Source organism: Ursus americanus, chromosome 8 (assembly GCF_024610735.1).
Source record: "Ursus americanus isolate L20-20 chromosome 8, mUrsAme1.1.p, whole genome shotgun sequence".
NCBI lineage: Eukaryota > Metazoa > Chordata > Mammalia > Carnivora > Ursidae > Ursus > Ursus americanus.
The window spans coordinates 44229430-44256982 of NC_142134.1; the positions used below are offsets into that span (position 1 = coordinate 44229430).

The 27553-nt window shown below is 42.0% G+C and overlaps 1 protein-coding gene across 1 annotated transcript in view; it reads right to left on the reverse strand.

Annotated features, from left to right (window-relative positions):
- The window catches only part of SPATA18 (spermatogenesis associated 18), a 59799-nt gene that overhangs the window by 19953 nt on the left and 12293 nt on the right, over nt 1–27553 (reverse strand). Inside the window, exons 9-11 of the mRNA XM_087864139.1 lie at nt 14372–14477; nt 14141–14256; nt 3274–3386 (exon numbers count right to left, since the gene is read on the reverse strand). Coding sequence (XP_087720265.1) covers nt 3274–3386; nt 14141–14256; nt 14372–14477 — 335 coding nt within the window. The remainder of the gene's footprint in view (nt 1–3273; nt 3387–14140; nt 14257–14371; nt 14478–27553) is intronic.

Here is a 27553-nt window from a genome sequence, read left to right on the forward strand (position 1 = left end):
AAGGAGAGTATGAACAGGAATAAAGTAGTAATTTTTTTCTCTTAAGACACGGCACATATGGGTGAACACATGTACATACAACCAAACATACATGCTAATTTGGCACCCTTGAATGATATACAGAAAGAAGGAAGGGAGGTACGTTCATGTGCCAAGTATTATTTTAAGCAAGTTAATGTATTTTATTTATTTTTTTAAGGGATTTATTCATTCATTGAGGATATACCATGTGGCAGGCATAATGTTGGGTACTGGGGAAACAACAGTGTCAGAATAGCAGATACGAGACAGTAACCCTTTAGGGCTTCCAGTCTAGCGGATCAGAAACATGCGAACCAATATTTTAAAGTTCCAAATCGTGGTAAGTGCTATTCTCAGATCACCATGAAGGAGAATTACAGAGGGAGAGAAGGAAAGCTTTTTGATATACATGGTCACAGAAAGACGCTGAGAAAGTCGCATTTCAGCTGAGACTTGAAAGATAATAAAGCACCAGCCATGCAAAGAACCAGAGAGAGACCGCCGTGTTTCTGAAAGAGCACAGGCAAAGGCTTCAAGGTGAGGAAGGGGACCGCAGACTGGGTGAGGAGAGCCTGGCATGAGATGAGGGTGGAGAGAGAGGTAGGGCCAGATCACACAGGGCTAGGAGAGTCCTGAAAAGGAGTTTAGAATTTTTTTCTAAGTGTAAAAGGAGGCTACTAACAGCTTTTAAGCTGGGGTCTGAGTTTATAAATTTCTGTGTGTAAAATGGATTATAGTAGAGCAAGAATGAAAGCAGGGTAGCCAGTTGGAAGGCAACTGGTTGAGGCAACAGGTATCAGAGCCTTGAACTAGGGCAATGGTGTAGTATAGAAAGAAAGGGACAAGGATAGGAGATGTTTAGGAGGTAGATTCAACTGGACTTGCCAACGTATTGGAGATAGGAAATGAAGACACGTGAGATTCACAACCAGAGCCCAAGTATAAAATCTAGACATCTTCCTTTTCGAGGATTCATCAAACTTGGGCAGAGCTGTCCCCATTCAGCACTGTATTAGAATTTGCCCCTTTGGAACTGAGTCAAAACCAAGGTTAGACATGGGGAATCTCTTTGGTGGGCCACTCATTCCACAGCAGGTAGCACCCTGATTCTAAAGGCAGGTAGAGTAAGAGGGCAAGGAAAGACTTAGCTACCATAGCATGTGGGGGACAGACAGCGTCCTCTGTGATGCCTAAAAGAATAAGAACCACAGGTGGGTTAAAACCCAAACAAAACTAGGAAATCCAAGGTAAAGGAGCAAATACCTTCCTCTGTGCAACTTTCAAATGAGAGGTACCTGGTTTGGTGAGGGGGAGGGGATGTATATAAATAGTATATACACAAATGATAAAGCAAATAGGGTGAAAGGTACATGACAGTGTATATGGGTGTTCTTAGTACTATTCTTACAGACTTTCTGCATTGGAAATTATTTTTTACAAGAGGCATGCAGTCATAGTTCCTTGACCCCTGATGCTCCTGATGGGTATTTACAGAGCCATAATGATAAGAGAGGGAGGTAGGAAGGAATTCCTGGCTCTTCTTGGTGCTGATAGAAGTCAAGAATCAGCAAAGTCTAGTGGCAAAGCCTACGTCACAGCTAGTGGCAAATAGAAGGGCCTGGCCAGCAGCAGTCGCCAGCAAATTCTCCAGAAGATTTAACCAGACAAGCCACAAATCAGCACCCCTTGGCACAAGACTCTACTGCCCAGCTGGAAACGAAGCAGCAAGAACCCATCGAGCAGTACAAGAGCAAAGTCCCTCCTCTCCAGCCTGAGTCGTCCTTCATGAGCATGCAAGCATCCCTCTACTTCTAGATGCCAGTCGAAGGAAGGAGGAGGGCTGAGGAGACTCCTGTGGGGGCGGGGGGGAGCCCCTAACAGAAGTTTGAACTTGGAATTAACTGAATATTTTCAGGAAAAGGGCTATAGTAAACCAGAAAAGAAGTGCTTAAGTTTAATTATCCTCACCTCACTCCAAATCAGCTGATATTAGGTGAAATAAGTTGTAGAAATTCAGAGGAATTGTGCTTTTTTTGTATATTACATTTGTAAATGTTGACTGTAGCAGCCATAAAACTGCTCATTGACAATGATTCCAATTGGAAAATGAATGCACGGTGTGGAGGTAACTGTGTGTGTGTGTGTGTGTGTGTGTGTGTGTACGCAAGCGTGCATGCAAGCACACACAAAGAAAAATGCCTGGAGCAAAATAAACCGAAATGTTCACAGGGATGAAATAACAGGTGATTTTCACCTTTACACTTGTATTTGTTGTATGCATTTTGAATTAGCAATAATCATGCCTCAGCTAAACCTCCTTGGCTGTGATACGGTCACTTTTGTGAGTTTGTATGTTGTATGCATCTTGAGAAGGAAATTTTTATTACTTTTATAATCAGGCAAAAGGAAATCAGTAGAGATGCGTTCCTTAAAAGGAAGTCTCATCAGAGGACAAGGCAGCGTGCCACACCTTACTCCATCACAAGCCCTAACTAAAGGGTTCCTTGCTGCCTCATACGTGTCAGCAGTGGAGCAAGGCTCCGACCGAGAAACACCTGATTGATGGGTTTTGGCTAGGTGGGCTGAATGCAGTTTCACGCTCATCTGTCTGTCTTCCTCAAGTGCAAATCTCGCGATTTTCTTTGCCATGATTCCTTGAGCTTGACTACCCTGACTTTGCCTCTGATCGCTGTTGCTGCCTGGCATTGCTTAACTTCTTTAAAATACTTTTTATATATATGAATTATTCCAAAATCTTGAAATGCTCATTCTTTAAAGAGTCCGACTATTCAGCCAGGTGTCTGTTCCCCCAAATGAGCACATCTGACAGACAGATGCAGCCTCTTCATCGTACTCTTGCTCTCTCTCCTTAATTTTACTCTGTCTGACCTTCTTTAACTCTTACCCTTTCGCATCTTATTTTTCTTTCAAAAGATAGATTATCATGCAACAATCTTTCCCTGTTTATACATATAGGCTGATAACAAGCCTCTAGAGAAGGAGCTCCAGGGAAGGAGCCAAGGGGACCAGGGTCTTAGGTAGCCTATTATAATATAGAAATCTTATCCTCAGATTCAAAGACACTGGCTCCTTACTCTCTGTCTGTCTCTCTCTCTCTCTCTCTCTCACACACACACACACAGAGTTATTTGCAGATGTCTACATTTTACATGAGCCATTATTCTCCTTTCAAACTTAAAAATTAAGAACAAACAATTCTTTTTGGAAAAAGATAACTTGCATTCCTCTTACTCGTCTTGAACCTGGTTGAGTTGATTACGAGTCGAAGTCAACTCAGAGTCTAATTGTTGCTTGTCCCGATCCCGAGCACCAGCCTCTTTATGTCTCTCCTTATCAAATGTGTCCTGGAATGATACACAAATCAAACACAGTCTTGGATACATGAAACAGCAGGATGGGTTGCAACACATTATGCCGAGCAAAAGAAATCAGACACAAAAGGACACAAATGCATAGTTCAATGTATATGCAGTTCTAGTGCAAGCAAAATTAACCTAGAATGAGAAAAATCAGAAGAGTGGTTGCCTGGTGGGAGGGTGGGGTAGGTGACTGGGAAATGGCACAAAGAAATGATCTGGAGAGAAGGATTTTTTTTTTAACTTAATAGGGTGTGAGTTACATGGATATATGCATTTATCGACCTATGGGTTTCACTGCGGATAAATTATACCTCAATTTTTTTATTATACATCAATTTTTTTAAAAGCCATTGAAATATCATCTTTATATATCTTTATACTCAGAAGAATACCCACAGGGTAAAAATCTAAGCTACATGTGAAAAATCAACTGATGTCTATGGAGTACTCACTCTATGTTAGTTGTTTCTGCAAGTATATCACATTTAATTCTCAAAATGACCCTCGCAGGTCAGCAAAAGCATCGTCTCCATTCAGCAAGTGAGACACGGAAGGTTAGACGACCTACCCAGGACCATCAAAGAGCGACCAGAATGCTGCCCAGTGACCTCCAAGCAGGAACCCTTCCAACCCTGTGCTCCTAAGGCTGCTAAGAAAAGACTGCTCTATGTGCTTTAACTTTAGAATTTATGGAAATCCGTATAAATGTTTAAAATCAAGGCTTACGTTTAATGATGTTAATGCCTTAAGCAAGGTGTATGTTCTCTTTCTAGTCTGGGCTTCAACTGTCTAAAACCTGACACTAACCCCAGAAATCACCCCATTGCAACAGCCAATGACGATACTCTTTTTTTTTTTTTTTCTGGAGAGAGATGCACTTTATTTGCAAAGAAAAACCATGATTTTTCTTCCTTTTTTTTTCTTTCTTTTTCCTCAAAATACATATCATTAAGTCATTCGTTTTGGCCTCTACAGCTCATCATACTGTTAATTTTTTTTTCAAATTTTATCTTAATGACAATGTAAGATGTTTTTCAATTTATGCAATCATACCTACAAAAGCCTTGGATTTATTTTTGAGATATATTTGTCTCATATAGAAATCCTGGCCATTTAAGGGGCGCCTGGGTGGCACAGCGGTTAAGCGTCTGCCTTCGGCTCAGGGCGTGATCCCGGCGTTCTGGGATCGAGCCCCACATCAGGCTCCTCTGCTATGAGCCTGCTTCTTCCTCTCCCACTCCCCCTGCTTGTGTTCCCTCTCTCGCTGGCTGTCTCTATCTCTGTCAAATAAATAAATAAAATCTTTTAAAAAAAAGAAATCCTGGCCATTTTTAAAAATATATTATTGTTGCTTATGGAGTTTCTTAATAGAAATTTCAGTTTCTAAAATAACTGTGAAATTAATGTCACTTGATCATAGATAACAAAATAGTTTCTGCAGATTCTGCTGGGAGTAAAGTCACTATGTTTGCCTCAAAATAATTTATTTATTTTTTTTGTTTTGTTTTCTTGATGTCATCATAATGTTTCTCATGAAGTGCCATGTGAATAAAGGAAACTTAAAAAATGTTAAAGAGGCACCTGTATCTGGACTGAAATCTCAGTTATTGAAACACAATTAATTCCTGGATCCATCATATTTAGGGGGCAGATTTCAGCATGTTGACTTTGGTTTTTCAGTTGGCATTTTATAACCAACAATTGTTTTTAAAAGAGGTAAAAAAAAATCCACAGTCCATAAGGCCAGGCTGTATTTACTCACAAATGATTTATATTCACTATGGGAAACATGCTACAGTTTTGTTACAGTTTTGAGATGCCCACACATCCGTAGATAATAAATCAATATGGCTACTGTTAGAAAGAGAAGAAAACCCCATGTCTTTATCTTTCCAGAAATGTTCCAGAAATTCCTGTGGAAGGCATTTCTAATGCATAGAGTCGCTTCATAAATGTCAGTCTACAAACCCAAAAACGCTCATTTGATTCTTAGGAAAATTGAGAGTAAAAAATTATGTTTATGTTAAATCTGATTTTTTATAAATTCAGATAGCTAACATAACTCTCATGAGAACACACACACATACCTTAAAATAATGTATAATGAAGTTTGAATTGTTCTAGTAGTAAAGTAGTTTATAAAGACATCAATGAACTGTATAAAAATAAGTAATGCATTTTGCGGTATCACCAAAAATAGATTGCTGTTTAAAAAATTCCTGTTCTTTCTTTTTTTTTCCCAACCTTTTCTTCTCTTCTCTCTTCCTTTCTCTCAAATCCATGGAATACATACAAAAATATTTACTAAAGAGACTCAGATACAAAACAGGAAGTAAGCAGATAAGAATAAGTACAGTAAGGGGCGCCTGGGTGGCACAGCCATTAAGTGTCTGCCTTCGGCTCAGGGCTTGATCCCAGCGTTATGGGATTGAGCCCCACATCAGGCTCCTCTGCTATGAGCCTGCTTCTTCCTCTCCCACTCCCCCTGCTTGTGTTCCCTCTCTCACTGGCTGTCTCTCTCTCTGTCAAATAAATAAATAAAATCTTAAAAAAAAATAAGTACAGTAAAAATAAAACATGTAAGCAAATTTTGAAAAGTGTACCAATAGGCAGTGTGCTAAAGGTATCATCACAAAACACATGTTGACTGATACACACAGGAGAAGGGTCAGTGACATGACAATTCTAAACTTTGTGTAACTGATGTGCCTAAGATAAGACAATTCTAGAAGATTAAGATTAGATTTGGACTCTTAAACCTCATATTATAGGAGCGCCTGGGTGGCTCAGTCAGTTAAGTGCCCAACTCTTTATTTAAGCTCAGGTCATGATCTCAAGACCCTGAGCTCCTCGTCAGGCTCCAAGCTCACCATGGAGTCTGCTTGTCCCTCTCCCTCTGCTCCACCTTTCTCCCCTCAAATTAATTAATTAATTAGTTAGTTAGTTAATTGATTCAATCTTAAAAAAAACAGGGGGCAACATTTTTAAAAAATTAAGAAAACCTCATATTACAATCTCAGATTTAATACCTGGTGACAGTGTGAACTTGGAAAAGTTACTTCTCCTTGGATCTCCAAAGAATAACTAAGATTGACCCAAATTTTCAGGCATACCTTGTTCAACTACATCTGCAATAGTTTGGTTGTAGAGTGTTTATTTATCTGATGCATTAAAATATTTCGTATTAGCTTGAAGTGTTAATTATATGTGAAAATGCATACACATGAAATACGGCTTCCAAATTATTTAGTTCCAATACAACGAATAGAGATTATAAAATCAATTCTTAAAAATAAAAGCATTTTGCAGTTAATGGGTCCCAAACAAAATCAAAGTACTTCTCTAACTTATACATGTATTTGATATATGACACTAACTATATCTTAAAATACTGCTCTATTGAGATTGAACCCAGTGAATCCCAATATTCTGCGCCATAAGAAACTTTAAAATCCATTTCTGTCACTACATTCTGCTTGTGGGTATGCCATTAAAATAATAATATGTTTACTCAAATTCTTCTGATACTCTTGTCAATATGATATTCTAGTAATCCTTGATTCTCTGCTTTTGCCTGCAGAATAAGAAAGTGGTTATGAATGAAGGTATGTTTTATTCCAAATCATGTCTCATTAGAGCTTTTACTTACTTCGCTATAGGAAACGGGGGTCATGACAGAGAAAAAGTATGAGCTGTAGCTACTGCATCCAAACTGCTTTCCAACCAGGCATTTCTATGAACTGAAAATTAGACCTGGTTGTGTTTATGTCTTGCTATTTCACTTTGATAGAGGCTAGCGACACAAAAATATAGATTGTAAATTCTTAACAAAACATGATCAATCTGGAAGACTAACTCTAACCCTAAGATCAGTTCCCAGCACTCGTGGTCAAAAATATAAAGTACCAAACACCCAAGGGAACAGTATTACAAACACTCAGCTCAGTAGGAAGGAAGGCTGATTGTAGCTACACATATCATTAACTGGTTACTAGGAGGTAGGAATTTTGTGCATATATTCTAATACAATCTACATATCAACCTACAAACTAAATAATTCAGTGTCATTTTATAGATGAGAAAATTGCCTAACTAGATATATAACTTGACCAAGGTCATAATTTCTAAGAGATTCAGGATTCAAGCCTAGATTTCTCTGATTTCAGACTCTACACTATTTCCACTTGACCGTATTACAAACCCATTGTGAGATGCTATAATTCTAACAATGTTATCACATAGAATCAAGGATATGGCATCCTTGCACACTGGAATTCTCTTTTTTTCTTTTTAAGCAATTAAGCTCTACTAGATCATGAACAAAAACCTAAATTTGCTTCTCAGTTAATTAGCTCGCTAATAAAACAAATTTAAATTTTGTATCCCTCCATCAGAAAAATATATTGATTTCAAAATTATATATAAATAATAGCTGCTTAGTCATTTTTTTTAAGATTTTTTAAATTTATTTATTCGACAGAGATAGAGACAGCCAGTGAGAGAGGGAACACAAGCAGGGGGAGTGGGAGAGGAAGAAGCAGGCTCATAGCGGAGGAGCCTGATGTGGGGCTGGATCCCAGAACGCCGGGATCACGCCCTGAGCCGAAGGCAGACGCTTAACCGCTGTGCCACCCAGGCGCCCCTGCTTAGTCATTTTTTAACAATTTAATACTTTTCTTAAACTTTAAATATAACCTCTTAATTCTACTATTTCTAAATTGGCCATATTCTTTCACCAAGAACATTAAAGCAAATTTCTAATTATACCTCCAATGACTAAAACATGTGGAAAGCCCTTTTTACTTTCCCTGCTGTATTCCCAGGAAGGCAAGTGATCAATTGTTAATATAACTTTGTGGTTTTTTTAATGTTTTTTTATTATATTATGTTAGTCACCATACAGTACATCCCTGGTTTCTGATGTAAAGTTCGATGATTCATTACTTGCGTATAACACCAAGTGCACCATGCAATACATGCCCTCCTTACTACCCATCACCAGCCTATCCCATTCCCCCACCCCCTCCCCTCTGAAGCCCTCAGTTTGTTTCTCAGAGTCCATAGTCTCTCATGCTTCATTCCCCTTTCTGATTACCCCCCCTTTCTTTATCCCTTTCTTCCCCTACCGATCTTCCTAGATCTTATGTTCCATAGATGAGAGAAATCATACAATAATTGTCTTTCTCTGCTTGACTTATTTCACTTAGCATTATCTCCTCCAGTGCCGTCCATGTTGTAGCAAATGTTGAGAACTCGTTCTTTCTGATAGCTGAGTAATATTCCATTGTATATATGGACCACAACTTCTTAATCCAGTCATCTGTTGAAGGGCATCTCGGCTCCTTCCACGATTTAGCTATTGTGGACATTGCTGCTATGAACATTGGGGTGCATATGGCCCTTCTCTTCACTACGTCTGTATCTTTGGGGTAAATACCCAGTAGTGCAATGGCTGGATCATAGGGTAGCTCAATTTTTAACTTTTTAAGGGACCTCCACACTGTTTTCCAGAGTGGCTGTACCAACTTGCATTCCCACCAACAATGTAGGAGGGATCCCCTTTCTCCACATCCTCTCCAACAATTGTTGTTTCTTGCCTTGTCAATTTTTGCCATTCTAACTGGCGTAAGGTGGTATCTTAGTGTGGTTTTGATTTGAATTTCCCTGATGGCTAATGATTTTGAACATTTTTTCATGTGTCTGTTAGCCATTTGTATGTCATCATTGGAAAAGTGTCTGTTCATATCTTCTGCCCATTTTATGATTTGTTTGTTTCTCGCGTATTGAGTTTGAGAAGTTCTTTGTAGATCTTGGATACCAGTCTTTTATCTGTAGTGTCATTTGCAAATATATTCTCCCATTCCTTGGGCTGCCTCTTAGTTTTTTTGACTGTTTCCTTGGCTGTGCAGAAGCTTTTTATCTTGATGAAGTCCCACAAGTTCATTTTATCTTTTGTTTCTCTTGCCTTTGGAGATGTGTCATGAAAAAGGTTGCTTTGGCCGATGTCCTAGAGGTTGCTGCCTATGTTCTCCTCTAGGATTTTGATGGATTCCTGTCTCACATCGAGGTCTTTCATCCATTTGGAGTTTATCTTTGTGTATGGTGTGAGAAAGTGGTCAAGTTTCATTCTTTTGCATGTAGCTGTCCAATTTTCCCAGCACCATTTATTGAAGAGACTGTCTTTTTTCCACCGGATGTTTTTTCCTGCTTTATCAAAGATTAGTTGCCCAAAGAGCCGAGGGTCCATTTCTGGGTTCTCTATTCTGTTCCATTGGTCTATGTGTCTGTTTTTGTGCCAATACCATGCTGTCTTTGTGATCACAGCTTTGTAGTACAGCTCAAAATCTGGCATTGTGATGCCCCCAGCTTTGTTTTTCCTTTTCAACAGTTTCTTGGCTATTCGGGGCCTTTTCTGGCTCCATACAAATTTAAGGACTATTTGTTCCAGTTCTTTGAAAAATGTCATCAGTATTTTGATTGGGATATCATTGAAAGTGTAGATTGCTCTGGGTAGCATGGACATTTTAACTATGTTCATTCTTCCGATCCATGAGCATGGAATATTTTTCCATCTTTTTGTGTCTTCCTCAATGTCTTTCAAGAGTGATTTATAGTTTCTAGAATATAGGTCCTTTACGTCTCTGGTTAAGTTAATTCCAAGGTAACGTATGGTTTTTGGTGCTATTGTAAATGGGATGGATTTGCTAATTTCTCTTTCTTCAGTCTCATTATTCATGTATAGAAATGCAACTGATTTCTGAGCATTGATTTTTTATCCCGCCACATTACTGAATTGCTCTATAACTTCTAATAGTTTGGGAGTGCATTCTTTTGGGTTTTCCATATAGAGTATCATGTCATCTGCGAAGAGAGACATTTTGACTTCTTCTTTGTCGATTTGGATACCTTTTATCCCTTTTTGTTGTCTGATTGCTGTTGCAAGGACTTCTAGTATTATGTTGAATAATAGTGGCGAGAGTGGGCATCCTTGTCATGTTCCTGATCTGAAGGGAAAGGCTTTCAGCTTTTCCCCATTGAGAATGATATTTGCTGTAGGCTTTTCAAAGATAGTTTTTATGAGATTGAGGAATGTACCCACTATCCCTACACTCTGAAGGGTTTTAATCAGGAAAGGATGCTGTATTTTGTCAATGCTTTTTTGCATCTATTGAGAGAGTCATATGATTTTTGAATTCTTCCTTCTGGATAAAATCTAAGACACTGATAGATTTGCAAATGTTGAACCACCCTTGCATCCCAGGGATGAATCCCACTTGGTCATGATGTATAATCCTTGTAATGTACTGTTGGATTCTATTAGCCAGGATCTTGTTGAGGATTTTGGCGTCCATATTCATTAGGGAAATTGGTCTGTAATTCTCCTTTTTGATGGGGTCTTTGCCTGGTTTGGGGATCAAGGTAATATTGGCCTCATAGAACGAGTTTGGTAGCTTTCCTTTTGTTTCTATTTTTTGAAATAGCTTTAGAAGAAGAGGTATTATTTCTTCTTTGAAGGTTTGGTAGAATTCCCCAGGAAAACCGTCCGGGCCTGGAGTTTTGTTTTTTGGAAGGTTGTTTATCACTGACTCAATCTCTTCATAATTAATTGGCCTGTTTAAAAAATCAATTTCTTCCTGTTTCAGTCTTGGTAGTTTATAGGTTTCCAGGAAGGCCTCCATCTCTTCCAGATTGCTTAATTTATTGGCATAAAGCTGTTGATAAAAGTTTCTAATAATCCTTCCAATTTCATTGGTGTTGGTTGTGACCTCTCCTTTTTCATTCATAATTTTATTAATTTAGGTCGTTTCTTTATTCTTTTGGATAAGTCTTGCCAATGGTCTAGCCAATTTTATTAATTCTCTCAAAGAACCAGCTTCTAGTTCTGTTGATCTGCTCTACTGGACTCCTGATTTCTAATTCATTGATTTCTGCTCTCATCTTCGTCAACTGCTTCCTCGTGCATGGATTAGGCCTGTCCCTCTGTTGCTGTTCCAGCTTCTTGAGGTGAGGATATAAAAACTGCATTTTAGATTTTTCTATTCTTTTGAGTGAGGCTTGGATGGCTATGTATTTCCCCCTTAGGACTGCCTTTGCAGTATCCCACAGGTTTTGGACCATGGTGTTTTCATTCTCGTTGTTCTCCATAAATTGTTTAAATTGATTTTTGATTTCCTGGTTTATCAAGTCATTCCTGAGCAGGCTGGTTCTTAGTCTCCAAGTGTTTGAGTTTCTTCCAAATTTTTCCTTGTGGTTGAGTTCCAATTTCAAAGTGTTGTGGTCTGAGAATATGCAGGGAATAATTTCAGTCTTTTGGTATCGGTTGAGACCTGTTTTGTGTCTCAGAACATGGTCTATTCTTGAGAATGTCCCATGGGCATTAGAATAGAATAAGTATTCTTTGGTTCTGGGGTGTAGTGTTCTATATATATATCGATGAGGTCCAACTCATCGAGTATGGCATTCAAAGCCTTTGTTTCTTTGTCGATTTTTTGCATGGGTGTTTTGTCTATTTCTGATAGTGGAGTGTTGAGGTCCCCTACTATTAACGTATTTTTATCTATATGTCTCTTTATTCTGGTTAAGAGTTGGCTTGTGTATCTTGCTGCTCCCCTGTTGGGGACATATATATTTATAATTGTCATATCCACTTGTTGGATACATCCTTTAAGAATAATATAGTGCCCTTCTGTGTCTCTAACTATAGTCTTTAGTTTAAAATCCAATCTGTCTGATATGAGAATTGCTACCCTAGCTTTCTTTTGCGGTCCATTGGTGTGAAAGATGGCATTCCATCCCTTTACTTTCCGTCTGAATGTATCCATAGGTTCAAAATGAATCTCTTGTAGACAGCAAATGATTGGGTCATGTCTTTTTAACCAATCTGCAACCCTGTGGCATTTCATGGGAGCATTTAGGCCATTTACATTGAGACTGATTATTGAGAGATATGATTTTAATGATGCCATGTTGCCAGTAAAGTCTTTGTTTCTATAGATTGTGACTTTCTGTTCTGTATCACTCTTGGGGCCTTTTTACTTTTATAGAACCCCCCCTTAATATCTCCTGTAGGGCTGGTTTCATGGTTATGAAATTGGTCAATGACTGGCTATTCTGGAAGGTCTTTATTTCTCCATCAATTCTCAATGACAGCCTTGCTGGATAAAGGATCCTTGGCTGCATGTTTTTTTCTGAAAGAGCTTTAAAAATGCCTCCCCCCAACCCTTTCTCTCATTCCAGGCCTGTGTAGACAGGTCTGACGTAATTCTGATACCTTTGCCTTGGTACATGAGAAATTTCTTTGCCCTGGCCGCTTTCAATCCTTGGATCTAATATTTGCGAAATGCACTATGACGTGACGTGGCATGGGTTTGTCATGGTTGAGCTTGGGAGGCGTCCTCTCTGCCTCTTGGACACGAAAGTTTGTTTCCCTCGCTAGATTAGGGAAGTTTTCCGCTACAATTTGTTCAAATATCTCTTCTAGACCTCTGTTTTTCTCCACCCCCTCGGGGATGCCGATAATTCTGCCATTGGAACGTTTCATTGAGTCAGTAATCTCCCGTAACCTACATTCTTGAGCGTGGATTTTTTTGAGTCCAGATTCTATTTTAGCTTTGTCTTCTACTAACCCATCCTCCAATTCGCTGATACGTTCTTCTGCCTCATTCACCCTGGCCATCAGAGCCTCTAGTTTTGACTGCATTTGGCTCATAGAATTTTTAATTTCTGCCAGGTTTGCTCTCATTTCCACCCTTAGAGATTCTATATTCTCATTAACATTTTCATTAATACTTTTTTCAAGTCTATACATCATCTTGACCATTGTTACTCTGAATTCCATTTCTGATAATTTGGTTATATCCATATCCATTAGTTCTGTGGCAGAGGCCACAGACTCATTGTTTTTTCTTTGCTGGGGGGATTTCTCCTTCTCGTCATTCTGATGAGGAGAGGGTGCAGGGTTGTCCAGAGCCCAAATTATTGACCAGGACCCAGGCCGTGCACCCTTGTTCTATAGGGATCTTAGGGATGTGGGCTTCTTGATTTTTCAGCCTGCCTTCTGGGGGAGGGGCCTGCCGCGCCAATACTCAGGCAACCCTGTTTGGATAGAGTCTCCATGTCCCCTGCGAGGGGGGATGGGGATGGGCACACTGTGAGCCAGTGTTTCCAGGCTTTTGTTCTGTGGCAGCTTTCCCTGGCCGTTTGCTGTGCCTCTTCTGAGAGTCAGAGCAGCAGTGGCCGAATCTCAGCCTCTGTCTCAGAACAGAGGGATCGCGGCCCGTTCTCCACTGATGTTCTGGCCACTTTAACTCTGTTTCTGTTGGTGCTGCTCAACCCTGCAGCATCCCGGGATGTGTGCCCCACACCCGGCGTCCCAGCCCTCACTTCCAGGGCCGGCGCATCTCTGTCCTTTGTGTTTCTAACGCCGCCAGCTGCCAGCCGCAGATATAGAACATCACCAGTCCCTTCTTACAGCTGAGAAAGCAGAGGCTCTTTGATTTGTCTGAGGTCACGCTGCTGGGAAGTTGGCAAAGCTGAGAGTGGAACGCAGGTCTGCTTGAAGAGAAAGCTCAATCCATTTTGCCACATACTACTGTAGACAGAAACTCACCTTTTGGACCTGTGTCCCCATTCCCTAAGTGCTGAGTCCCTCACTAGGTAAAAGCCATCTCTTATATATGTCTGGGTTCCCAGAGCCTGATGGAGGTGCTGAAAGTCAAGGGATCCTTTAGCATCCCTACCTGTAGAGAGGGGACCTTGCTGTCAACAGGCTTTCCCATGGAAGCAGCAGTAAAGGAGGCCTCCAGCCAAGGCAGAAGGCGCGATTTGATTATTTCCACGCCATCATAATGTCCACCTAAAAGAACCCACAAATCAAGTTAGCGAGAGAAGTTCAGTGACACAGTGAGAGAGCACCAAAGACAGAAGCAAAAGAAGGGGGAGCAGGATGGGGAAACACGGGCCATTCTCACCTTCTTGGGCTGTCGTGGTGAGGATCCTAAAGAACTGTCCTTGCACTTTGGAAATTTGTTCGATGACCTCAAGGCAATGATTAAGATTTTGATCACATGTGTTTGTCTACAAAATCAAAGCAGAAAATCAGTGCAATGCCTGTCCTCTGGGACCCACTGCAGGTAGACAGGGCCTGACATGCTCCCAGGTGCAGAGACTGCCTTGTGTTCACCAAAACATCTTTCCCTTTCCTTATGGGTGCACAGCTAGACGGCTTTTCCCAGCTTCCCCAGCAGTCGGGCAGCCATGTAACTGAGTTCCAGTCAATGGGACAGGAAGTGCTATGTGCCACTTGAGTGATTCTCTTCTCTCTCTCCGTCCCCACTGGCCAGCCAGATGCAGAGGACCCAGCAGAGGACCCCAACGGCATAAAGGATGGTGGAGCTACAAGATTTGAAATTTGAAAGACTACGCATTGAACACTTGCAATGACTGTCACATCATCGAGAAAGTGTGTGTGTGTGTGTGGCCACTGAGATTTGGGGGTTATTTTAATAGCAATACCCCTAACTTGCTACTCAATAGAACTCTGCAAAAAAATCCTTTTATAAAGTGAAGAGACCTTTTGTAATATAATACAAACCACTGCTTCCTCATTTACCTGCTTTCTTGGTTCGTGTCCTCTAAGTTCATTATGCACATAAAGAACACTACTTGTTAACAATAGGAAGGTACTGGGGGGTTGAGGATCCCACGGAGAATAAGAGGAAAGACATGGCCCTGCCATATAGCACATGCAGACTGGTAGGGGAGAGTGGAGTGGAGACAGTTCCACGGGGTGGCACATGTGCGCTCAAAGTCTACTCCAGAGCCCACGGTCCTGGGAAGTCAGGGAAGGCTTCTGAGAGGAAGTGAAATCTAGGCAAGGAGAAAGCAGGCAGATTTGGGGGAATGGGCAGTCCCAGGGGTTATGAATCATCAACAGAATACGAAGAAAGCCAAGAGGTGGACCTTTAGCTATTTTTCTGCTTTTTTTTATCTCCTTGGTAAGATTTTACCATTTCCACACCAGCCAAACCGCTAATGAATTCTACCACTAAAGGAAGGAACACAACTACAAGCAACAAACAAATCATGTGGGTGTAAAAATGCACAGATCAATGTGTAGTCTCAAGCTGTGGTAAGACAGGAGCGGTGGGTGCCTCCTGGGCACCGTGAATCCCAGGCAAGAAGCAGGAGTGAGGAGGATAGAAACGAGAACAAAGAGGAAGAGTGACCTCCAGGCGAAAGGCTACAGGTCAAATGCATGGGTGTGTAGACAGGTTAGTGGTTCAGGGAGGCAGCAAGCTCCCTGTGGACAGAGGCTGGCCCGGTGGCTGTCGCACTCCCGGCCAGTGTCCTGTCGTCTCCATAGTCAAACCCAGTAAGTGCTGGACAGACGCGTGATGATGAGAAGAGCCACACACTTTCTGTTTATTGCATACCTCCGATGCGCCAGGCACTAGCAATGCTTTACATACATAAGCTCAGCGAAGCCCCACAGTGCTGCAGTGGGAGGTAGGGGCGTCATTGTTATCACCCCCATTTTCAGATGACAAAACTGAGATGCAGAGAGGTTAAATAACTTGTCCAAGCTTACCTAGCCAGCAAAACGGCAGAACTGAGATTGGAACCCATGCTCTTAAGATCGTGATTAGTGCTGGGAGCAGAGGGAAGATGGGATGATGGGACAGGAGTGAGTGGGGAGGCCTGTCTAGAAAGGCCCCCCTCCCCTGAAGGGGAGACGCTGAGCAAAGTCTGGATGGTACACTGAGACACTGAGCAAAGTACCAGAGAGAGACCATGATGCACAGTGGGAACAGCAGGGGCAAAGGAGCGAGGTTTAGTCACCTTGAGAAACAAAAGTAAGCATATGTGGCAGAAGCATAGAAGGTGAGAGAGGTTGGCAGGACAGATCCTGGAGGCCCTCGCAGGCCCTGGGAGGAGTTTGGATGGGGTGGACTCGTGGTGCCCTAGGTGGAGTTGCTGGCTTACGTCCACACCTGGTGGACGGCACCTGGTGACAAGCTCTGTTATGGCACCTACATCTGATGCAGCCATTGTTTCTGTGTCTCATCCTTCTATCCCCTTCTCCTAAAAAGACCAGGAGCTCTTTTAAAAACTTCCTTTGTTTTTCCTATGTTTGGATCTGCTGCCACTGGTATGCATAACAAATTGAAGGGCCCAAAAATATTTGAAGAATGAATGAATGACTTAACACCACAATATTGACATCATCAGAACATTCGGAACCCCCAGCTGAACAGCTGTGCCCGTCCCTCCCTTGTTGAAGCAGCGGCTCCTTGGTCTTGCTCTCACACCTGCACTTACCACAGTGAACCTGTTACTCGCAAACAGCTTTGCCCTCTGGCTAGATCATGCCATAGGCTAAGTGGACAGGGAATGGGGCCTGTGGGTCCAGCAGACCTGAGTGATTGTCTCTGCTCTGCCACTTACCACCATTCTGTGCAATCCTACATAGATTATTTAACCTTTCTGAGCCCATTTCCTCTCCAGGAAAATCGGGATCATGCCCTGCAGAGTGGTAGAAGAGAAATAAATCCAAAGAATGCATATCTAGCATCTCAGAGACAGAAGACATTCAATAATTGGTACCTATAAGGTATTATGTGTTACTGAAAGGAGCAATGGGGGGCGTGCCTGGGTGGCTCAGCCGTTAAGCGTCTGTCCTCATCTCAGGTCATGATTCCAGGGTCCTGGGACAGAGCCCTGCATCGGGCTCCCTGCTTGGCGGGGAGCCTGCTTCTCTCTCTCCCTCTGCCTGCTACTCCCCCTGCTTGTGCTCTCTCTCTCTCTCTCTGTCAAATAAATTAATTAAATATTTTTAAAAGAAGGAAGGAAGGAAAGAAGGAAGGAAGGAGAAAAAAGAAATAAACAAACAAGCAATGGGTATAGGAATAAGGCAGACCTTGGTTCAAATATGGTTTCCCATTCAGTTGCTGTATTCTCTTAGAAAAGATACTTATTTTAAATGTGAGCCTCTGTTTACTCACATTTAGGAGGTGGCTGATCTCATGAGCTAATTTAGGTGCAGAGTAGAAGAGGGACGGAATAATTGGAAGCATTATTGTAGTATTATTACCATTTGCTTCTATGGCTTGCCCAGTGCCTGGTACAAAGGAGGTGCCCAAAGGAATGTTTGTTAAGTGGGTTTGTACACACAACTTCAACAACAGAAGACGATGTACAGTATAAGACAGTTCCTGTTCCCAAGACCTGTCACAACACGCTGCAGCTTCGAACACAGAACATCACACAAGACACTCGAGTCACGATAGAGTCTTGTTCTATCAAACAGTCCCTCACAAAATAAATAGAGCAAAGATATGCCCTAATTATACTGCTTCCTAATTTCAAAGTCCATTCATTCATAAATCACTGAGTTGCTACTATTTGTAAGGCCTTGGGCTGGTAGCTCAGGAAATAAAGCTACGTTGAAAAAATTAGGGGCGCCTGGGTGGCTCAGTTGGTTAAGAAGTTGCCTTCGGCTCAGGTCATGAGCCCGGGGGGTCCTGGGATCGAGCCCTGCATCTGGCTCCCTGCTCAGTGGGGAGTCTGCTTCTCCCTCTCCCTCTGTTTTCTCTCTCTCTCTCTCTCTCAAGTAAAATAGATAAAATCTTAAAAAAAAAAAAAAAAGGAAAGAAAGAAAAAATTAAAAGTTGCCTCCTGTCAGTGAGCTCACCAGCTGGGGAAGTGGGATGGAAAACGGGAGATACACAGAAGATTAATAGTTACGTTAGAGTTTAATAATAGTTACATTAGGGTTGCTCTCGGTAGGTAGTGAGATGGGGAAGAAGCAAAGCACGGTGAGGGGTAAGAAAATAAGGTATTTCAAGAGGAGGAACAGCTGGTTCGAAGGCAAGGAGCAGCAAGGCGTACCATAGGGGCAAGTGGAATACAGGGTCCAGGGACCAAATAATGATAAACTTTATTTGCCACATGAAGGGTTCTGAGCCTCGTCCCATCATTGAAAGATTTAAGGGGGGGCAGGTAGAGGCGAGTGGTGACGTGGTCTGATTTACTTTGCGTTTTACGAAAATCACTCTGACAGAAGCCGACCACATAGGGTTCAGGCAAGAGAGTGACCCTGGTGGGAAGGGGGGTGGTTGTAACCATCTGGCTGAGAGATGCTGAGGGCTTGGGAGATGCCAAGGGTCCCCTGCAGGCCCTTCGCAGCCCTAAATCACATCTGTGTCAGCCACTGGTTCTAGCATTACCTGAGAGGATGCCAGAAGGTGTGGAAACAGAAAAGAGGTGTCAGAGGGATGGTGCTGTTTACAGACGATGCAGGGGATCTGCAGAACCTTCAGACAGAGCATTAAGAGTACCTAACAATGATCGAGCACTTACTTTGTGCCAGCCAAGCCCTGTGCCGAGAGCTTTAAATACAATTTCATTTAATCCTCAGAATCACCCCACAAACTGGATACCATCCGTCATCCCTAATTCACCAATGAGGAAAACCAAGATCTTAAGCAATTGGGAGAAAAGGTGATTGAGCCGGAAACTAAGCCTGTTCCTGCAGCCTTTGACGCGGAGCCAGGCTCTCAACCATGGCACTGTACCAAGTGCAGAAGAAGACTCTGGATCTTTGCAGAGAGCTGGGTGTTGGAAGCGTGGCTCTGGAAGCCTTCAGCAGATGGAGAGAGCAGCAGCCATATGCACAGATGAGATCCCCAGGGTGGGAGAAGGCAAAGCGCAGGGCAGAGGGCAGTTTTGCTATTTCAGAAGTGGACTGAGGAAGAAGCGCCAGTAAATGAAAACAAAACAAGGGCAGTGAGAAATAAGAGCACCACCAGAAGGAAGATAAAGAAGCAGGAAGCTAGAGAAGAAGATGGTTTAGTCTCTGCCTCACTTATGCCTTCAGGCTGTCAACAGATGTTTACGGAGGAGGCTATAGTGTGCTGTGCAAGGGCACCACGATGGGTGAGATAGCCCCTCCCTCAAGGAATTTATAGTCTAAGAGAAACATGGAAATAAACGCAAAACCAGAACTACTTGCTATAATAAAAGTAGGTCTAGATCTCACAGGTGAGGCCCAGAGAAGGAAGTGGTGAGGAGCCAAGAAGATTCAAGAAGGCCTTTACCAGAGGAGCTCTGTGGGCTCCCACTCCTATTTTCTAATTGCTCTAGTGTGGGGCCTGAGCACTGAAAAATTTTTAAAATTTTCTAAACGATTTTTATGTGCAACCAAAATTGAGAACCACAGCATTCGTGGAAAGTGAGATCAACTTAATGAGTCTCAACCAGCATCCCCCCTTAAAAAAAATTTAATGAAAGAGAAGATGGAGTGTATCACAATTACTAAAGATACAAATTATTTAAGAAACCTCTGCTTCAGTAATATGTGTGGAAGAATGCAGGTGTGCTCTGTTGTGAAGCAAAATGCATTGATTTCTGTGGTAAGTTTTTAAAGCATTATCCTAGAGAACAGTGCTTTGCCCGTGTTGAGAATCTCTGCTATGGCCATGAGAAGCCACAAAAACGATCTTGCAAAGGGCCGTGTAAATATTGGCTTAGGGATGGGCATGGACGAAGGCAGGAAAATCAATAGGAATGTGCCATGTTATAAGTGTGGAACTCAAGTAAACTTCAAACTTATCCTTCATGCAGATAGGAAAGTGAGAGGTAACGGAAAGGAGAAGAATATTCAGGAACGGAACTACCAGCATTGTTAACAAAACATGTCCTTTTATAGGCACACAGTGGCTATTATGTGCAACAGAGACGGGCTACTAGCCTCCTTTTGTAACTCTGATGGCTATAAAAGTACTGTGAGCTCGGTCCAGGGCACAGTTCCCCGGACAGCATGAAGCTCCCGTGCCTGTGACCCTTGCAGGTGTTTCTGTAACAACGTTCGCCTGGCATCTGCCCTCCCTTACCCTAGATTTTCCCACACGTGTAAGAAATGGTGGGAGCTTGAGTAAGAGCAATGGTAGCTAGAGGGGGGAAATGGGAGATATTTGACAGATATTTCAAGGTAGAACCCTGAGGGTGTAATGAACCCATTTGTGAGCCATGATGGAGAGAGGGGGGCCCAGGTTTCTGGCTTGGACCACAGCAGGGAACTGCCCAACCACTGGACACAAGTGGAGAACCAGCAAGGCTGGAGAGGGGGAAACTAGTTCTTACACGTGTGGGAAAATCTAGGGTAAGCCCACAGGGTTTGTGTTGGGCTGGAGGATGTCTGGAGCCTCCACATGTGGCAGGCTGGAAGGCAGGGAATTAGCTAGGTCAGGAGCCCTGAAGAGAGCCCAAGCTGGAGATAGATTTGGGGAGTCCCCAGCATCTGGGAAGTAGCAAAAACCAAAGAACTCGGTGCATCAATTGCTGCAGAGAAATCAAGGCGATAACAACCAGAAAAAAGAAGTAGGGCTTGGCTCTCAGGTAGCCTCTGGTGACCATGATGAGAATGGTGTGGGGATGCTTGATGTATTTCCAGATTGCACGGGGTCGAGGGAGCAAATGGGAGCAAAGAAGAAGCAAAGACAATGAAGGACAGATGACTTTCAAGAAGTTCTCTGGTGTGGGGAAGGAGAGCAACAGGATGGTGGCTTCGTTCCCATCGTTTCAAGGTCCCCACTTTGTGGCCCAAAAGAAAGCTCCTGATAATATCAAGCCTAAATATTGCCTGATTTCCCAAGTGCTTCCTAACATGCCTCCACGTGACTCATCCAGCCTGACTTCCCTCTGCTCCCCTGCAACAACTCTCTCCGCTCCAGCCACTATTCTGCCTTGCCTTTGCACACCTTACGTGTGCTTTAGAACCACCACCAATCCTTTGATGCCTTTCACACCCTTCACCTGTGAGCAGCCTTCACCTTAACATTTGTCCTTGCAACAGCCTGATTATCCAAGCCTCTACCAATGGTTCTCTCATACCTTTGATTCTATTCCTCACCTTGAATCACCTCCACAACATGAAAGAGAGAAAATCTTTCATCACTAAATCGATAAAATGTATCACTATATGTTTCATCAACTTACAAACTTCGGTTTGAAAAGCTATTTAAATCTATCAATTTCAGTACAAAATACAGTGATTTGCATTTTAAGAAACCTCAGTATCACACACACGAAATATACATCATAATATTAGATAAGAATTACTAGTACAGGGGCGCCTGGGTGGCTCAGTCAGTTAAGCGTCTGCATTCAGCTCAGGTCATGACCCTGGAGTCCTGGGATTGAGCCCTGCTTCAGGCTTCCTGCTCAGCCTGCTGCTCTTCCTGCTTGTGCACAATCTCTCTCTCTCTCTCTGTCAAATAAATAAATAAAATCTTTAAAAAAAAAAAAAAGAATTACTAGTACAAAGGATTCATCACAACATTCCTTTAAAATATGAATGCTGGGCGCCTGGGTGGCTCAGTCAGTTGGGTGTCTGCCTTTGACTCGGGTCATGATCCTGGGGTCCTGGGATCAAGTCCTGCATTCGGCTCCCTCCTCCACGGGGAGCCCGCTTTGCCCTCTCCCTTTGCCTGCCACTCCCCCTGCTTGTGCTCTCTCTCTCTCTGTCAAATAAAATCTTTAAAAAATACAAAAATAAAAAATAAAATATGAATGCTATTACAACATTAAATGATTTACCTGACTTTATTTTTTAAAAAACCTTTATTTAAGAAAAACCTCATTTTACATACCAGAATGCCATTCCAAACCTGCCAGTTGGAGAATGTAAGATGAGCAAGGAAAAGAAACGGTGAGCAGGAAGTGCGTGTAGAAACTTGTCGGAGGGGTAGCATTATGCAGCCGCTTATAGCCAGTCATGGAAATTCACACGTGGGAAACAAAAGCTCTAATTTCACCCTTCTTTTTTCCACTGCCCAGCAAATGTGTGCTAGAGGGGAGGGGCAGAGAAGGGCGGCAGGAAATGGACACTGCGAGGGAGTGGAGTTTCCGTACACCTTCCCTCCCGCCGTAGGAAATAAGAGAATGAAATTGGCAAGCAGAAGACCTACTTTCAAATCCAAGCTCTACCCTTTCTTTTTTTTTTTTTTTAACTTTTTTATTACTAAGTTCAATTAGCCAATATATAGTACATCATTAGTTTTTGATGTCGTGTGCAATGATTCATTCACTGCGTATAACACCCAGTGCTGCCCTTTCTACTGAAGTGACCTCGGGCAGGTTAGCTGCCCTGCTGACGTTTGGTTTTCTCATCTGTAAAATGTAAAGAATAAAACCTGCTCTTTCATAAGTTTTTATAGTGTTTCAAGGCAATACTGCGTGAAGAGAGCTTTGAAAGCCTTCCAGGGCTCTGTACATGCTGGTTAAAAGAGGCTACAACTAGTCCTCCAGGAAAACGGCGGTCCCATGTGTGGGCAGCCCTTCAAGTGGCTCAGTTTCCAAAATCAACCCTCTGTTCTACAGCACGGCGGACTTTACCACAACGCCGCCACCTCCACAACAATGTTTTAAACCCAAAATACTGAATTTTAGATATCAGAGAAGTAGGCTTATATATACCCCCAAAATCTTAGCAAAAGCTGCTATTTAGACCTCTCTGCTGGATTTTAGCATCTTGACCTGCAGTTAATATTTCTATCAGGTTTCTTTCACTAATTATTTTCCTTAAATATTAAACAATGATGATGTTTCCATTAACAAGTTTGTCTAAGATGAAATTAAGAAAGGAAAATTGAAAAGTTGATAGCCCCTCTTTAAAAATAGAATAATCTGCCTTAATCACGTGTTAATTTCTTTCCTAGCCATGAATTCATCATTAGTAGCTGTGGCAGAAACAGTAGCACTAATTAAATGTTCCACGTGCTTTCCATTCCTCAGGCTCCTTTACAAGTAGATTGGAGCCACATAACAATCCCAGCCTAGAGGAGATGAGTGAAAGCGATGTGTATAATTCAAGTGCTCTCTCTCTCTCTTCCCCTGTGGACCTTTGAGGTACCCTGATGAAGTGACTGCTCCACCGGGTGGGGGCCACCTAAACTTGAGCCAATGATGGAGGAGAGTTGCCATCAGACTTTGCTTGAGTGAGAAATCTCTTTCGTGTAAGTTTAGTAAGATTTGGAGTTTTATTCGTTACTGCAGCTTAGTAGTAAAGAGATAAAGGGAAGAAAAAATGTTTTCTATGAATTAACTAGACCGAACCCCCAGGAACGTGGAAGTGTACTGACCATGGGGGAGGGCAAAGGCAGCCAGACAGTCTGTTTGAAGACACCATAGCAACTACAACAACCCTTTTGTACTGAGAATCAAGGATATTTTGTCATAAAGGCAACGTCTATTTCAACACAAAGATTATCTAAAACAGAGGGACACCTCTTTGAGAGCTCCCTTTTCTGTACTGATATTGAATATGCTGTTTACACTGGCAAGGGCAGATTTCTATAACACAAGAGGAGAGTAATGCAAGAGGAAGTGTTATCTGCTCTCCCTAGCATCCCCACTTATATATCAGATAATCAAAAGTTTCCAGATTGCGATGTCCTGATATCTATTATTATACTTCAAGAAACGGAATCCTATCCTATCTTAGGGATGAGGTTATCAAGGGTATGGTAAGTTCTTATGATTTGCTCCTGTAATTACATAAAGTACATTTTAAAAAGTAATAAACCTCAGAGCATCTGACCAGAGGTAGCTCCCTAGTCCACAAGATTCTGGGTAGAAACAAAGCATCTCAGGTGGAGGAGAGTTTCAGCCCAGAGCTGATCTTCTCCAGGTACTGCTAACATTGGAAGGATGTTAATTTCTCATCTTGAAATCTCTATGGAGTAATTAGGTCATGAGACCTAATTCTCTTCTGCATAGGTGGTTATTTGACCCTTTGGCAGAGTTGACCATGAGGAGCAGACAGATGGTGCCTGATCAACTGGGGGCACTCGGGGCAGCATACTCTCACTTGAAGGACCATTCTAGAGTCTGACCTTGTTTACAGGTCTCCTCACTGCATGATGCTATTAGTTTCCCCTACCCCACCCACCCCCACCCCTGCCCCACTGCCTCCGGGGAAAACATCCAAACTCCTTAACATACCACCCAAGGCCTCTACCTTCTGGTCCCAACCCACCCCACCTCCTCAGCCTCATCTCACTTCCGCTCCTTGCCTTGAACCATTCACAGGCCCCAGAAATAGGCCAGCTTCTTCCTCCCTCCCCGCTTTTGACACATGCTGTCTCCTTTACCCTTCGTCTGCTTCTCTGCGACTGGAAGTTTGTCATTAAGATGCAGCTGGCATTTCTATTCCCAGCATCTAGCACAGACAGACACACCGTAAACTCTGAAAAAAAATCTTTTGTTGAATGAGTAAGTTAATCAATAGAGGTACGCTGCCAAAAGTGTAAATAAAGAGTGTCTAGGCCAAACCTTCACACCTAGCAGAAGCTAAATAACCAGTTATTCAGTGAATTATTAAGCTCTTAATAACTGGCTCAGGTCTTGGCTGAACAAGGAGAGATTTTCTATGGCTCTTTAGCCAACATTCTCAATAACCAGAGAGGAGGAAAAACAATTCTGAAAGTTACACCTTTGTACCAAGCTGTCCATGAACAGCCAATGGAATCCAGGTTTTAAAGATCAAGTAGGGGCGCCTGGGTGGCACAGCGGTTAAGCGTCTGCCTTCGGCTCAGGGCGTGATCCCGGCGTTATGGGATCGAGCCCCGCATCAGGCTCCTCCGCTGGGAGCCTGCTTCTTCCTCTCCCACTCCCCCTGCTTGTGTTCCCTCTCTCGCTGGCTGTCTCTATCTCTGTCAAACAAATAAAATCTTTAAAAAAATAAATAAATAAAGAACAAGTAATACAATAATTCAGTTTCTCTTTAATAACTAAAAGAAAGTGAATTGGCAATGTTTGCTGTTGTTTTTATTATGTTTCTCTAGTGGGGTTTTGAAAAATTTCCCTTCTTGGAATTGTTTTAAATAAGTAAATCGTTAAAAAACCAAGCAAGTAGTGGTTTTGCATAGGGCCCAGAAGATTGTTAGATGTTGTAAGATTAAAAACTAGCCAACAAATAAAAACCAAAGGCTTTGGGGCAGAAAATTACATTTTTAAAAAAAGTACTGTGTCTGACGACATACATAGATAGGACACAATGAAAAGTGTGGTGACGGACAGATTAAGGCAGGGGAAATGGGAATCCATACGAGGGAAATTCTATGAGAGAGAGAAGAAAAATTAACTAGGATCTAACTGTTAATCCAAATAGTGGCTAGTCTGAAGGAAAATGAAAATTTTGCATTGTGTTTTAGAACTAATCTGTTCAAGTCATTGATCTTTTTCACTGAAAATAACTGTTTCCCAAGGGGATAACTTTAATCACATTCTTAATTCTAGAGTGGTATTATGGCCTTTTATTTTGCTTGAGTTAAGTAGAACTAAATCAATGTGGTCACAGTCAGCAAAATCAACTTTCCATAGCAAACATAATTTAAAGCTTTTAATGAACAAACCTCTACAACCAACATTTTAATAAATGCAGTTTGCTACAATGACTATTCTTCATCTTAAGGTTTCAAGGAAAAAGTCCTCGAAACTAGTAAAACAAACTTGCAGTATTACAGGAAAGCTCTTAGCCATTGACCAAAATCCACACTGTAGGTGACAAGATACTGAATAAGTCTAGAGGTAACCTTAATTTTGGTAGGTGGTATATACATATTTTCTTATCCTCTCTCTTTAGCTACACACACACACACACACACACACACTATTAAAAACACTCGCATCCTCTCAATTGTGCCCCTACTTGGAAATCATGGCTTTGCTTTCAATTCGATTTTAATAAAGGCTGAATTAAAGATATTTGGGGATCATCTTTAATTCTACACTGGATATGAGGTTTTAAGAAGACAAATGAGTCCAATAACCCAGGTGTCTGGGAAAATGGTGGTGGCATACAGTCCGTCATTATTTATTGAGCAACTACTAGGAGGCAAGCATTATTCTAAGTGCTGGGAATACAGAGAGGAGCAGAAAAAGGGAGAAATCTCTGCCCTCTGGAGCTTATGTTTTAGTGGGAAGAGGGGGAGGAATTGACAATAAAATAAAAGAATAGGTAAACATTAGAAGATGTAGCTATTACAGAAGAAACGAAGCAGAGAAGGGACACGGTGAGTGCCAGGGGCAGGGGTAGGAGATGGCAATTGTAACCAGGATGGTCTCTCCTGAGAAGGTGACATTTAAGCAAAGACTTGAAGGAGGAGAGAAGTTACAGATGTTAATATCTTACTGAAATATCCACAGGCGAAAGTTTTCCAGGCAGAGAGGAACAGGGAGTGCAAAATACCCTGAAGCATGAGACGGGCTGGTTTGCTCTAGATTCTTCTGCCCAACAGAGTAGCCACTAGCTATATGTGACTAGATTTAAATTAATTAAACTTCAATGAAATTTATTTTTTTTAATTTAGATGAAATTTAAAATTCAGTTTCTCAGTTTGTACTTGCCACAATACAAGTACCAAATAGCTACCATATTGGACAGTTTCTGCATAGAACATGTCCATCATAGAAAGCTCTATTGGACAGCTTTGCTCTAGAAAGAGCAACCAGAGCAGTATGCTGGAGTAGACTGAGGAAGGGAGTAACAGACGAAGTCAGAGTTTAAACGGGCACAGTTGTGTAGGACTTTGATGGCCACTGTAGGAACTTTGGCTTTTATTCTCAGTGGGACAGAAAGTCTGCAATTTTATCAGAGAAGTAACTTGATCTGACTTGACATTTAGAAGAATCACTTTGAGATATTTTTATAATAATCTAGATGAACGATGATGGAGGGTGGACAAGGATGGTTATAGCAGAGGTGTTGACAGTGTTCTGTGTGAATTTCAAAGTAGGTGCCAACAAATTAAGCTGGTGAAAAGGTTATGAGGTGTGTCATGATGAAGACAGTGAGGTCAAGAAAGAGGCCAGTGTTCATGGCATAGGCAAAGTTAAGGTAGGTTTTAGACTGATTTGACTTCAAGATGATGATAGCACAACTGAAAATGTCTAATGGGCAGAGAAGTGAGCTCAGAAGAGAAGAGGCCCTGAATATAGATATGAGATCCATGGGCATATGTGTAAGAGAGAAGCAAGAATGGAGGCCCAAGAGAAGATTCCTAAAGTCTTGAAGAAATGCACTAGGGGGGAAGTGGGCAAGGCAAGGAGACCAATTATTAGAGCCTCAGAAGAATGGCAGTGTCAACAGT